This window comes from Lissotriton helveticus, chromosome 8, assembly GCF_964261635.1.
Source record: "Lissotriton helveticus chromosome 8, aLisHel1.1, whole genome shotgun sequence".
Classification (NCBI taxonomy): domain Eukaryota; kingdom Metazoa; phylum Chordata; class Amphibia; order Caudata; family Salamandridae; genus Lissotriton; species Lissotriton helveticus.
The window spans coordinates 284,954,168-284,968,935 of NC_136069.1; the positions used below are offsets into that span (position 1 = coordinate 284,954,168).

Consider the following 14,768-nt stretch of genomic DNA (forward strand, 5'->3'; position numbering starts at 1 on the left):
TATTGTACACACTCACACTCTGTATGGCGTTTCTGAATCTGCTTCTCTAAATGCTTTACGTGTGATTGCAAACACATTTATAGAACTCTGTAACTGTTACCCTCAATGCTTCTTGTAACCGTATTATTGAAAATTATCAGTTCTGATCTCCTAAATAGTTTTCACCATTTGCTTCTTGAACTTATGTTTTTACAAGCACTTTGTACTGCTCTCTGAAGCATGGATGGGTGGATCCGTGCTACGTAAAGCAATACAAAACAAAGGGGGCATCATGCTTCACTTATTTAAAACCCATATCCCCCAGAACACAGAATACTCATGCCCTGTACCAGGAACTGGCACTCACCTTGGCCCATTTTATTTTTTCAAGTAGGTCACTGAGGTTTCTTTTAAAAGGAACATAGTGTTTCCATGGCTGCAAAGCAGCATAAAAGTGTTCATAGTATGGAGAGTTCTGCTTCAACACAAGACTGTCACCCAGCATGAGGTATGGAAATCTGTAAGCCGCAACGGTGCCATCCACATTTATTTGGTATTTGTACTGCAGAGAAGGATATAAGAAAATAATGCAATTTTTCTTTCTTTCTTTACAAGGAAAGCTCAAAGTTACACAGCATAAAAACTACTAATTACCGTGCACCAAACCAGCCTTGCCCTCAACCATATGGGCATTTGTTTCAACATGTACATTTAAAACACAAACATATGTAGGACATGAATTGCAGCTATTCGTTGAATCGGTGTCCTTTTTAGCATATATTATGAGACATGGTTTCATATATGAATATCCAGACACCTCTGCTCACCCAGACTCTCACTGGCACGTGCCCCTAGCATACTCAAAAGCAGATCAGGAGGTTGTGCCTTCACGTATATCGCTCCTAAAGGGATGAACAACCTCTCACTACACATCAGAGCCTCCTCATCTCTTCTTGAATTCTGCAAGAAGCTGAAGGCCTGTCTCTTCAAGTAAGGCACCAGGGGCTATTTCTCTAGAAATAGAACTCTAGTGTGGAATCTGCTGAATCCGAGAACTTAGTAGTTAATAATACAGTGTTTGAAAAGGTAGACCACCTTAAATAATAAACAATAGAAGTAAGAGATTTGGTCAATGTTTAATATTTGTTAAGGCAGTTTTTGCAATATGTTACACTACACGTGTAGGCAAATAATCTCCTCTAAGATTTTTTAATGTCTGAGTTCTTTTAGTTTCATCTGAATATCAGTCACTTACACTTCCGACAATGAAAATTTGTGATCCAATCAACAATGCGCTATATACTCGGAGACTCCATCTAGCAAGTTATAGCAAATGTCCATAACATCTCCCATGATGTAAACATTCTAGCCCTCTGTGAGCCCTATCTGTCACAGCACCTTTCGTAGCATCCTCGACGAACAAATAGCTGGCACATTTTCAATATGCATGCATGTGACATTTCTCAGTTTGCAGCCTGTCTATGAGTGGTATTTACATGCCTCATAGGTGTCAACGTGACGCTGAAAAAGAAATTGGTACAACACACACTTCAGTCTTCTTTGAATTTGGGTACCTGAATTTCTGTATTTAAATATTGTTAACTAGTAAAACTAAAAGTGTTCGAATTCATTGTTAAAATGAGAATTCAATTAGATAATTACATCTAATATTACATGTAATATCAGTGGCCACCGGAGAAGGCGATGGCCCACAACTGCTTGGAAAATGAAATAACATGTGTATACACATAAATACAAAATGGAATTGAAATTTTAAAAATGCTTTGTAAATATGAAGGATTTTGAAATTAGAGGCTACAAATTAAGTTTTCTTTTTTAAACAAGTGCAGCAAACAATCTCGTATGGATGACTGAAAGCCTCAACTGAAGCACTGGTATGCACAAACAAAAAAGAAAGCAAGCATTAGGAGCAAAAAAGAAAGTGATTTGCTAGAGTCTATTATACTGCTTTGTCTTTTAGAAATAAAACCACATTTAAAAACGCTCCAACCTAACCCATTAAAATGTAAATGTTGAATTTTAGTGTGTGAATTAAATAAAATGTCATAGTTTGTGTATTTGTTTGATGTAATACTTGTTTCATCAGTTGTGTATTGTTTTGAGGTTCAAATACTTTAAATGACTGACATGGGTCCCCAGGTTTCCATAAGTGATTCAGTAGGGGTCTGCAAAAGTCAAAAGTTTAAGAACTGCTGCCTTAGATCACAGACCTTGTTCCATGTTAAGTCCTGGGTCGCTTTTGTCACTTAAGCTTAGGACTACGACTGGCAGTAAGGAGCATCAATAGCCACAGGCAGTGCTTACATCAATGGCCCAAGAAGTATGAACATCAATGTACTAAAACAGTCATGAATACCATGTCATCATCAATGCCTCAGACAGTACAACCATCAAGAGCCTCAGACACTAATGTCAGTAGCATAAAGCTGTCATTAAGACTGGTAGTCCCAGCCAGTGATGAACAAACATTCTCCCCTGGCAGCACTTCAGAGACAGTACTTGAGCACCATGTCAAAAAGGTACAGAATGACACCTTAAAGATGGCACTGAAAGCAACCCCTTTAAATAAGGCTACTTTCAGGAGCTTGCAACATCTATGGCTCATGGAATTTGTCAGCAGCAATGTGTCACAGTTTTGACAGAATTAGCACAAGGAGTCTTTTAACCACAGTGTGTCAATATTTAATATTTTACTGAGCCAGTAACAAGGATTATTTCAAAAGTATTCATCATTTATTTGGCCTATATTGGCATTTCTGTGAAGTTGTAAATGTATAGCCACCCATCTTCCAGCGACAAATTGCATCTTCTCAGAACAATTTGGTCTTGATCATAAAAAGGGCACAGAAACCTAAAATACATCAATGCTTCTTGATTTTAAAGTTGATGGAGTTCTGGTATGCAACGACAACCATACTGCAAGAAGAATTTGTCCGCTTCTTACTCCTGGCTTACTCTGGATCCATAAACACATGGTCGTATTCCTCAAACTCAGTCCGATGTAAAGGTTTTGTTCCATGATTACTCATGTGCTCTGCTCTCTATCTATGATTAAAACATTAAAATGATGGGAGCTCCATTGAAGACAATGAAGTGGCTCAGAGCTAATAATGGTTGGTTTAAGACTTCTCCACTCTTACCAATGTTTGTTTTTCTGTTTCTCCCTTTTTCATTTAGAACATTCTACCCTCCGGGAGGGTAATGTTCTAAAACCCTTAAATGTCTTTTGTCTATGGTGATACCAGTTGTTCACGGGGCTCTTCCTTGTTAAGCCCTCACCTGCAGCTCGAGCCTATAACTTGGTTTCAGGAACTTTAACAACTGGTATAGCCCTTAGCAGCGGGCTAAAATATGATATCCTATACTTAATTCAGTCTTAGCTGCTGTGTCATTGACACCTCAATCACTGTTTGTTAAAGCCTTCTATTTTAAAAAGTCCTAATGAATACCTTATAAAAGCACTGAGCTCTGTAATGATTCTTGTGGCAAACCAGTTTTTATTCTCGATAGTCTACTCCATTTATCAGCACACTTTGGCTCGTTCCCTTATGTAGTCCACACATAAAACTGTCAAGAAAATGTTACAATACTGGAAGCTCACAACCATTTCCATTCTATGCAAAATACACTAAATGTGTACCTTTATGGCCTCTTTGTAGTTGGCAGGTTGCATGAAAAGCTGCCTGAAGACACTTTCCAACTCACATTGCACCACAAGGAACAAATGTAAAAGTGCAGTGGTTTACCTTGAAGAAGTCAAAGAATCCCAATAATGGTGCCTTTCCCAGCTCGGCCTCCTTCTCCCGAAAAAAGAAATACCCAGTTATACCGGCATCCAGTAGTTCTGGGTACTTTTTGGAAAGTTGGACTAGCTGCAGACGTTCCTCTCGACTGTCTCTACCTCTGAAAAATGCCTGTTCACTTTTATTGTTCCAGGAAGGACCTGACAAAAGTAAAGAACAACACTTAATAAAAAGGATAGATTTGCATCTGCTCATCAGTACACTTTATGAATCCAGCTACATTTGTTACTTCAGCAGTCAGTGTAAAATACAACTAATTTATTTACCAGGAAGCTGATGGCCTGGCAAGAAGTTATCCTGTGTGCTGTACAATTATCAGGAACATCCATTGACTAAATATACTCCAAGATTACTCCTACATTTGGAGAAGACTGCCAATGTTTGTGGTATTGCTTGATTAACAAAGAAACACAGTAATAGTGCTATTTTTGCTAGATTGCTAGAAATGGATAATCTCTCCCTTGTGAAGGGAAAACATGCTATGGTCAAAGCCGCTTAAAAAAAAAGCACAACCTGGACTCTCTTTGTCCAGGAAACTATAGACCCATCTTGTTACTCCCTGGGCTGAGCAAAGTACTAGAGAAACATGTAAACCAGCACCTTTCTGGCTTTTTAGAAACAATGTGCTGCATCCCACCCAGACAGGGTTTCGCCCTAAACACAGCAGAGAAGCCGCCCTCTTGATAGTAATGGAGGAAGCAAAAAAGTACATGACAATAATGTGTATCGGGTTGGGATCAGCAGTGGTGGGAAGGTTGGGGGGAAGGGAGGGGATGTTAAATGAGTTTTTGGAATAATGTTAATGCACTTGCATATGTACCTGGGCGTCATGCTACAATTGCTAACGAGTTATCTGGTCAATATATAGTGCGTTATGAGATTGCTCTGCTTGATGATCTACATTTCAGACTGTAGTGTAAATGTAATTGCGCAGCATGCCACTATAAAACATGCATTATTGACTTGTAATGACGTGCTGCAATGCTTGTAATATATACAAAACCTGGAAAAACCCAATAAAGTGTGTTAAAAAATATATATGGAGGAAACAAAAATTCTGCTTGATTGAGCAGCCATCATACTCCTCGACCTTAGTGCAGCATTTGATACTGTGAACCATGACATCAAAAGAACTAACAGTGCAGGTGGTTCATTTTTTTCCTGAAGGACAGGACCGGACCTTTCAAGTCTTTTGATAAATCCTGCTCATCAGGCATTTTCCCTTTGAAGAGTGGAGTACCTCAGGGTTCGTCACTGATTCCGAAGCTTTTTAATATATACCTGCGCCTGTCGGCAGATATTGTGTTGTCTTATGTTATTGCCAATGTAACTTATGCTGATGACACCCAACTCATGTGGACCTTGTCTGGAGAGAGCAGCAAGTAGGATGGCCAGGTCCTGCCACAAACTGAATGGGGATAAAGCGGAGCTTGTGGTACTAGGCAACAACACAAACCCCCACCTGGACCTAGGTTAGTCAGATTACCTGGACACGTCCCCTGCCTCCAAGTCTGGGGGAATGGCTGGACAAATCATTAGTTATGGAGGTCCAGGCAACCAAACCCTCTGCCAGCTGTAATGGCATTCTCAGAAAGCTTCTCAAAATATTACACAGTCTCCCCCTCCTTTCTAGAAGGCTTATGGTCAAGGCATTATTTCTTTCCCGCTTGGACTATGGGAACTTGCTATACCTGGGAGCACTGAAAGTTGTGATAAAAAAAATTGCAAGTGGTTCAGAAGGCCTCAGGCTGAGTTCTGCTTAATATCCCCAGATGCAATTCTAACCAGCAGGCTCAGGCTACTCTTCATTCGCTACCTGTCGAGAAGAGGGTTACATTTAAAGCTCTATGCATAGCACATAGAGCTCTTCAATTCTCTGACTGCTGATTTCACCCTATACGCAGAGCAGAACCCTTAGATCCACCAACGCCCGTTTGGCTATGGTTCCATCTATTAGAAGAGCAAGAAGAGGTGGGCGGTCTTTCAGCTACAATGTGGCCAAGCTATGGAACACCATTACCCATATAATGCGACTCAGTGACAATAAACTGAGGTTTCGGAAACTTCTAAAAACGTGGGTCCTTCGACAAAAACCCCTCTGAGCACATTGGTGGATTCTATGTTGCGTAGCCAGCGCCGAGATGCCAAGGATAGTCATGTGCTTTATAAGGGTGCAGAGAATAGAATAATACATAAGGGAATCTATTGCAGTCGTCATTTCTCGGAGTACCTAAATGTGCAAAATTTACACATGCAGATTGTCACTAAGGCTGAAATAGAAGTTTGTGGTAATGTGGCGTAAATTTCAACTTTCACCTCTGTAAAAACGTTATTTCAACCAGCGCCATTGCTTTTGGGAGTGTCCCCCTCCCTCTCCAAACCTGAAAATACACTGCCTTTGACAAGAGAATATTTGCATGCTTTTCCACACTGTGAAAGAATATGCATTCTAGAATGGTGCGTTGTTTGAGGACATCTGCTTGGGTTTTGAGATTTACTGTGATACCATTCGCTGGATGATCCCTTTAACCAGTAGCATGTTAACAAAATACTGGCCGTTTCAACTACCAACAATGTTTGGGGAAGCCCTTGCTGTGGGTATAGTGTTACTTTAGCCTGGTAGTAAAATAATGTGTCATATGACCTGGATAGTCAATGCAAATTCTTCACCTTGATTACGGCCGCTTATTCATTTAATGCAAGACTGGTAGGGCATTAACAGGTGTGATCAATAGCTGATTTAAATAATGTCCATATAAAGTGGCTAGATGTATCTATTTCCCTGCGATCCTTTCGGAGATGTATTGGATCGGAGATCCACACAGGGAAGAATTAGTCTCTGTGTTGCAACATGTCGTACTTTGAAAAGGACAGGCGAATGAAACCAAATCAGTTATTGAAATAAGAGGAAAAAAGGAATGAAGTTTAATGTGAATACAAATTGACTGTTTCAGTCTACAAATGGAACGGACTTTCAGACTACACACTACTAAACTCCTCAGCAGAAAACTGATAGAGCAAAATAGTACAAGGCGTTAAACTAACATGCTTTGCTACACAAACTACTACATTAACAATAATGCAATAGTTTGGGCCACTAAAATATGGACTGGATATAAAGAGATGTGGATTTTAAACTTTTAAATATTTTCCTAGAAAGCCCATAATGCAAAGTAAGACTAAGCAGAGAGAGGGGGATACTAAGCAATGAACTGGATTGAGGATTATTGCTGGTTTGTTGCCTACAACATCAGTGAAAAAAGTATAAGTATCTATAAATAATATTGAGTAACCACTGATCCCAATTACCCCGGGACACCAACATAGGTCCCGGAGTTTAGCCAAAAGAAAGTAAAGAGACACTAACGTAAAGGCACCTTCACCATAAAGTCCACAGGTGAAAACTTAATTACAGAGGAATCACAATGAAGTCAACAATCCCACCACTACATAAGTAGATCATGTGGAGATGATCCAAACAGGAAATCACAGGTCTACAGAGATGACCTCACCAAGAGTGCAACTGAGTGGATGGCAAAGTCTCCAGTACTGAAGCAACTATGAGCGCTTACACCAATGCAGAATGGATGATGTGGTCCAAGAGGCAATAGTTGGAGGGTAACTTAAATAAGTGGCACTCCAACAGGAACGCATTTAAATTATATATTGGGGCAGGAATGTGCACAGAAGAGGAATTGACCTAGAGGAGTATGTACAGGACTTGTTAAGACTGTTCCTTAGTTCCTCCCTTCCTTCCTCCCCATGGTGTTGTTGCGGACTTAGCCAGAAGCAGAGACAATATAACGTTTAGTTAAAGTTTCAAGTTATTGTGTGATTGTTTTACCACTCATGTATAGAATTAAATGGTGATATAGACTGCGTGCAGTGGTCATAGGGAGAAATTAAAGTAAAGTAGGGTAAAGGGAGTATGGACTCAGCCCTTTCAGTCACTGATGTTCAATGAAAGCATATGCACACTAATCAAAAGGAAGACTTTCTTAAAAAGGCAAGGTAAGAGTGAAAAGGCACCAGAGCAACTAAAGGTGGGGTTTGTGATGTGGAGGAGGAGGAGGTGCAGACGTACGTTTATGGAGTCTAGGGCAGAAATGGTTGCTAAGCAACTCACTACAATGTTACCAAAATCTATGACACGATACAAGCTTTTTTCAGCAGTTATCGAGCCAGGATTCCCAAGCTTTCTTTTTACCAGATCATTATTATTACCAGGACAGTAACAGTTATGTTACATCATTTAAATCTGAAGGGCCTTTAGTCCCTGGTGAAGTGACGCGCCATCTTAAAGAAAAGTTCAGATTGGCTAGCAGCTGTGGTCCCAATTCAAGACACCCACTTAGAGAATATAAGAGGAGATTAAAATCAAATTAGTACTCGCTTCCATGCTTCTCTTCATACTCTGATAAAAGAAGGTTTGGCAATCTTGATGAGGGCAAATCTACAATTTAGGAAAGAAGCTGTAGAAAGGTTCATGAAGATAGGTGGTTTGGCATAGAAAGGAGTGTGGTAGAACAGGAGGTTTTCCGTCAATTTACAATTGACGGAACATAAGACATAAGAACACTTGCATTTCACTGTTAGGCTTGCCAAAAGTGAGCTCATCATTAGGGATGTGCTAAATTCACAAATACCACACCAAACTGTTGTTAATCAATAGCTTTAAAGCAACATATAATGGATAACAATTTGCATTACTTCTGGCACGTCTTTCATCCATGAACCAAGACAACACTTTAAATTCTAGTGTCAACGAAAGAGTGTTCATGTGGTTGACTGCAGCACAAGATGGCCGCCTAAAAGCCTGGCTCTGCCACTAGCCAAACAATCCTCTGTAATGTAATCCTTCGGACCCTTAGACCCACAATGATGCTGCAAGGTGGTATTCAATATGTGGGACAGGGACAAATACCAAGCATCCCTTTGGTGAGTCCAAATATAATAATTAGTTCCTCCGGAAGACAACAACTCGGGTGCCGACTAGCAGCGTGCTCTCCTAGAGACCCAGAGGTGACAGGGATCATTGGGAAGCCTGGAAGAGAACCCGTGATCGACCTGCCACGTCGAAAGAGAGCTGTATACCACTCCACACCTGTCTGGAAAGCAACCAGTTATGAGTAAATTGGATTTTGAACCCATGCTAGTCAACCTCTTGAAGATGAGCTCTTACACTGCAAAGCAGAAGAGATTGGTCACCTTCTATATGCAAAATAAACGTGGTACCACTGAGATTGACAGGCCTATTGGAGTTGCTTTACTCTAATATCCAATGGCAATGGATACTCATGATAATATGATGTATATATGTAATTTACATTGTACTGGGCACTTTTTCTGCACCTAGCACCATCCACACTGATCGTTCTCCTTTGATATCATTACCATGTGAACTTACATATCACATTGACATGATGTTGTATGCCCTGTGTCTCATGTATTGATACACCATCATACCTATTGGGGATCAGGTACCTTTAGTGTGATAGATCTGGGTTTTAAATGTGACCCATGGGACCATTGCTTTTAGGTTTTACCCAATGAAATTATGTTAGGATTTTAGGGGAAGCAGAAGCCACAGCTATGTGAAAGCCTGAAACGTATGTTGAGACACTACTAACTAAACTCTGATAGAAGGCTAACTTCGGAAATGGGCTTTTTAGTGGAGGGGGCACACTAATTTCTCATGCCCAAACCCCTGAAGAAGGCACATCAGGCCAGGATCTAGCGGGTGGGCCAGGTGGGCCAGGCCCACCCAAACATGACATTTGGCCCTCACAGTCAGCAGAAGAGGCAATGAGGACGGCCATACAGTGCAATGCTTTTTCATTTTTCTTAAATCAATTATCAATCTGGGGTTACAGTGTCACCTTTCCAAAAGAAATACCAGCTATATGTTGTGGTTTTAAGAGTGTGCACAGGCATGAACATGATACTAAATAGAACTATGAAAAACATTTATGTATACATTTGTACCATGACTTTTCTGCTGTTTTTACTATATTTAATAGTCAGGAATCTTTGCAGCTCTAGAATCCATTTAAAGTGTTTTTTATTTATATTTGCTGTTTGAATTAGGTACAGATAAGGGGTAAACATTCTTGCTTTAGGTGGTTTTGCTAATTTTTGTACCAGCTGGGACATTAAAATACTGGTGGCGTCAGTAAAAAAAACGGCCAGGTGGCAACCCTAGTCAGGTATAATTAAGGAACCTCTAGAGCACATTTTAAAGTGCATTGTTTTTTCTAACTACTGTTCTAAGTATGCACTGTAAAGGGGAAAAATGCAGATTTTGGGTGATTTTCACTATTTTTACACTGGCTGAGACATTAAAATATTCATGTTGGAAGAGAATGGCAATGTGGCAACCGTACCTCATATTAGAGGTAAGCAGCAGGTAAGTGGATTGTATGAGGGAATGAGGACAGGGTGTTACCTGCCAATGAAGCAGCAGGTGCAGTGGCACCGGAGCCCAGACCTGTGAGTGTCCTTTTCCACCGCAATTATCTAACATAACATGTGACATCACTTCGTAGTAAGATTGAGGGTCAATGTTCATATGATGTCACTTCTTGTGATGGCATTAAGGTCAAGGATGAGTGATGTCATTTTCGCTACCCCTGGTATTTTGGTGAATCAATGTCCATGTGTAACTCTAGGGCTTGTAGTCTACCTTCAGAATTGTTATAAATGTGGCCCACATTGACCCACCTAAATGTAACCGTTGAGCCACCCAGATAAAAATTCCTGGAACCGGGCCTGGGGCACATCCTCAAATCCATTGTTGTGAGACTATTGAACTACCACCATTGCAACACAATCTTGAGTTTAGCAAGAGAAAAGGGTGAACTGAGACACCAGGGAGGTGAAACAACCGACATACCTATCCAGACTTCATGCATGCGGTTCAAAATACTGGACATGTGTTGAACCTTGTAAAAAAGTGCTCAGAGAACGCAAAATAAAATGCACTATATTATACCTGTCAAAATTGAGAATTGCTATGGATGGCAAACCACAGTGATTTATGGATCTAATTGTTTGGAAATTGCTGGTGAGTTTATGTGCCGCCCCAATATCTCACACCCCCAAACAAATTCCACACTATCTATGGCAACACAGAACTGTTTCTGAGACTGCTTCTTTTCCGTTCTTTGTCGTTTGTACGGGATTGGACAGGTCATCTGTGAACTACAACCAATACTCTCGTCTTAGAAGAGGTCACCATCGCATTGGCTAACCAGATGGACTCTCAATGAGCGGTCCTAATGCAAAAGAGAATGACTCTGAATATTGTCCTCACTGCCAAAGGGGAGCTTCTTAGTTAGTTGGGTCAGAATGTCCTATTTAAATGCTCAACACCTCACACGGCATTCACAAACAGACCCCATCAAGAGTAAAGAAGACTACATGAGATTAAAAGTGTCTTTGAAATAAACAGTACTAATATCTTATCTTGGATACCAGGAATATTCGGAAATTGAGGGATGAAGACTTTTAAAATAACATTAGGTACAGAAAGAAAAAACGTGTTTTCTTATTAGCAATAATGTGTACTGTGATATTGATTCAATTATGCATATGCACGAATGAAGCATAGCTGGGACAGAAGGGTACGTGAGCAAATTGCAGATTACATCTGTTTGACATGTTTCTAATTGTTGAAATAAGGAATACTATGTTACGACTGCATGGTTAAATGAATGGGATTGTGCTGGCTGTAAAAACGTATTTTTTTATCTTCCTTGTGAATTTTTTTTATTATATATATTTTATTTGTACATAAACAACCAAGAAACAAAATCATGGTTTCATCAGTGGGCATACATGATACAAGGGGTTAGCACAGCAGAACACATTTAGTCGGCAATGGATGGCCTCACATATTTAGACAGCAATATAATCATAGTACATTTAGCAGAATAACAAGATACAGAAATACATCAGTTATCATTCATGGTGAGCAAATAAGATGTCAATGGACTGCATATGTTACGAGCTTTAGAGGCACTAGGGAGTTCTTCATCATAGCAAGTAAGTTGGTCCCGGCAGTACACCAAGTCCTGCAGCCATTGCTTATGTGCCGGCGCCGGTCTGCCACCCCAACGTATAGCAACCCTGCGTTTAGCCAATAATAGTGCCACCACCACCAGTCTGCGAACAGGAGCGCGTATACTGGAGGAAAATCCCAGTAAACACAGTTGTGGAGTACATGCCACAGGTGTTCCCACCATTGCGGTCAGACTGCGTGTGACCTGCACCCAAAATTCGGACTGGCCCAGTCCAGATGCTGAAAGTCTGCGTGAGGGGCACTGCACCTGAAACAGCTGGCAGAGTCTTTCAATCCACATTTATATAACAAAACAGGTGTATAATACACTTGATGCAGATATTTAAGATGAATAAGTTTAAGATTACCATTGGCAGTGAGCCGCTCTGTCATTTTACAACATTTATGCCAATCGTCTTCTGACAACGGGTCAGAAAGAGCTGCATTCCATTTAGACAGCGATGCATCTCCCATAACTAATCCCTCTCTCTGCGAGGTGTGGTATAATCGTGTAATAAGTTGTGATTTTGTTTGTGTCACATAGATTAGGTGCAACGCATCCACTGTCGGCGGCACCACCAGAAATTGTGGGTACAGCATGCGCATAGTGGCGAGCAGTCTGGTGTATATAAAGACACACATTGCAGAATTTTCCCCATTCCCCAGGAATTCACCGGCTTCTATAAAGTTCCCATCCGCAAACACATCCCCCATCGTCTGTACACCTCTAGCATGAAGGACTTGGAGCTCACCCTTTTCACCAGATACTGAGATTGAAGAGTGATGTAAAAGTGCCATGTTCGGTGCATAGAGCAGAAGTTTCTGTGCTCGCTTCCAGAGTTCCTGCCATGCACCAACTGTGCATTGCACCGTATCTATTCCCCCTTTCTCAAAGTCCGAATGAGTGTTCACAATCATGGCCTTAAGTGGTATTGGATGCGGCTGAATAAACTTACATAATAATTTGGATAAGTAAATGCTGCTGTTTATAAGAGCAACATGTATAAAAAATAAATGTATTTTTAAAAAAAACTATGCATATGCACTATTCAACTCATCTGCAAAAATGAAGGCTTTGCCTCTACTTGCTGTAGCCAGCAACGCTAACCGTTATGTAGAGAACAAGAAATGCCAGGATGTTGATTTTCATGTTGAAATGATTAAACTGAAAGATATTGATTTGCTGTGAGTTTTCACCTCATAGCGAAAAAGGAGGAAATTCTGAAATTGTTTTTTTATCTGCCTAAATATACTACCATAGCCTTTGCAATATAGTACAATACCTGCATTTTAAACGCACTTCCATCTTGTATTTCGATATTGTGCACTGCACATTTAACCAGGCTGTTCGAGTAAGCATATCCTCATTTTGAAGTTTGCATAGACAAGCGAGGACTAATCAATCAATCAATCAATCAATCATAACACTTGTATAGCGCACTACTCACCCGGGAGGGTCTCAAGGCGCTTGGGGGAATGGGGTTGCTACTGCTCGAACAGCCAGGTCTTGAGTTGTCTCCTGAAGGCGAGATGGTCCTGGGTCAGCCGAAGGTGGATAGGGAGGGAGTTCCATGTCTTGGCAGCCAGGTAGGAGAAGGATCTTCCTCCGGCGGTGGCTCTTCGGATGCGTGGTACGGCGGCGAGGGCGAGGCTGGTGGACCGTAGCTGGCGGGTGGGCGTGTAGAAGGTCAGGCGGTCATTAAGGTACTTGGGGCCCAGGTCGTGGAGAGACTTGTGTGCGTGGGTGAGGAGCCGGAACGTGATCCTCTTGTTGACGGGGAGCCAGTGCAGGTCTTTCAGGTGGCCGGAGATGTGGCTGCGTCGGGGGATGTCCAGGATGAGTCAGGCGGAGGCGTTCTGGATGCGTTGGAGTTTTTTCTGTAGCTTGGCTGTGGTTCCGGCGTAGAGGGTGTTTCCGTAGTCTAGTCGGCTGGTGACGAGTGCTTGGGTGACCGTCTTCCTGGTTTCGATCGGGATCCATCGGAAGATCTTTCGGAGCATAAGCAGGGTGTTGAAGCACGATGAGGAGAAGGCGTTGACTTGTCTGGTCATCGAGAGGGAAGAGTCCAGGATGAAGCCCAGGTTGCGTGCATGGTCGGTTGGCTTGGGTGCGGTGCCCAGGGCGGGGGGCCACCAGGAGTCATCCCAGGCGGAGGGCGATGGTCCCAGGATGAGGACTTCCGTCTTGTCCGAGTTCAGTTTCAGGCGGCTGTTCTTCATCCACTCAGCGACGTCTTTCATCCCTTCATGTAGGCAGGTTCTGGCGGTGTCGGGGTCTCTGGTGAGGGAGATGATCAGCTGGGTGTCGTCGGCGTAGGAGATGATGTTGAGGTTGTGTTGGCATGCGATGGCTGCAAGAGGTCTCATGTAGACGTTGAAGAGGGTGGGGCTGAGTGAAGATCCTTGCGGAACGCCGCAGATGACTTCGGTAGCCTCGGATCGAAACGGGGGAGGCGGACTCTCTGTGTTCTTCCGGCGAGGAGCGAGGTGATCCACTCCAGTGCCTTCTCTTGGATGCCGATGTTACTGAGGCGTTGAACTAGGGTGCGATGGCAGACAGTGTCGAACGCTGCGGAGAGGTCCAGGAGGATGAGGGCAGCAGTTTCCCCGTTGTCGAGCAGGGCTCGGATGACGTCGGTGGCTGCGATGAGGGCGGTCTCGGTGCTGTGGTTGGCTCTGAAACCGGACTGCGAGGGGTCGAGGGATCCGTTCGTCTCGAGGAAGACGGCCAGCTGTCTGTTGACGATCTTCTCGATGACTTTAGCAGGAAAAGGGAGGAGCGAGATGGGGCGGAAGTTTTTGAGGTCGGTGGGTTCCACTGTTGGTTTCTTCAGTAGGGCGCTGAGCTCGGCGTGCTTCCAGCTCTCCGGGAAGGTGGCGGTGTTGAAGGAGGTGTTGATGATGTT

The 14,768-nt window shown here is 42.3% G+C and overlaps 1 protein-coding gene across 1 annotated transcript in view; it reads right to left on the bottom strand.

Annotated features, from left to right (window-relative positions):
- POGLUT3 (protein O-glucosyltransferase 3) overlaps positions 1-14,768 on the bottom strand; it is an 80,368-nt gene that overhangs the window by 18,411 nt on the left and 47,189 nt on the right. The window contains exons 5-6 of the mRNA XM_078657053.1: positions 3,747-3,943; positions 347-541 (exon numbers count right to left, since the gene is read on the bottom strand). Coding sequence (XP_078513179.1) covers positions 347-541; positions 3,747-3,943 — 392 coding nt within the window. The remainder of the gene's footprint in view (positions 1-346; positions 542-3,746; positions 3,944-14,768) is intronic.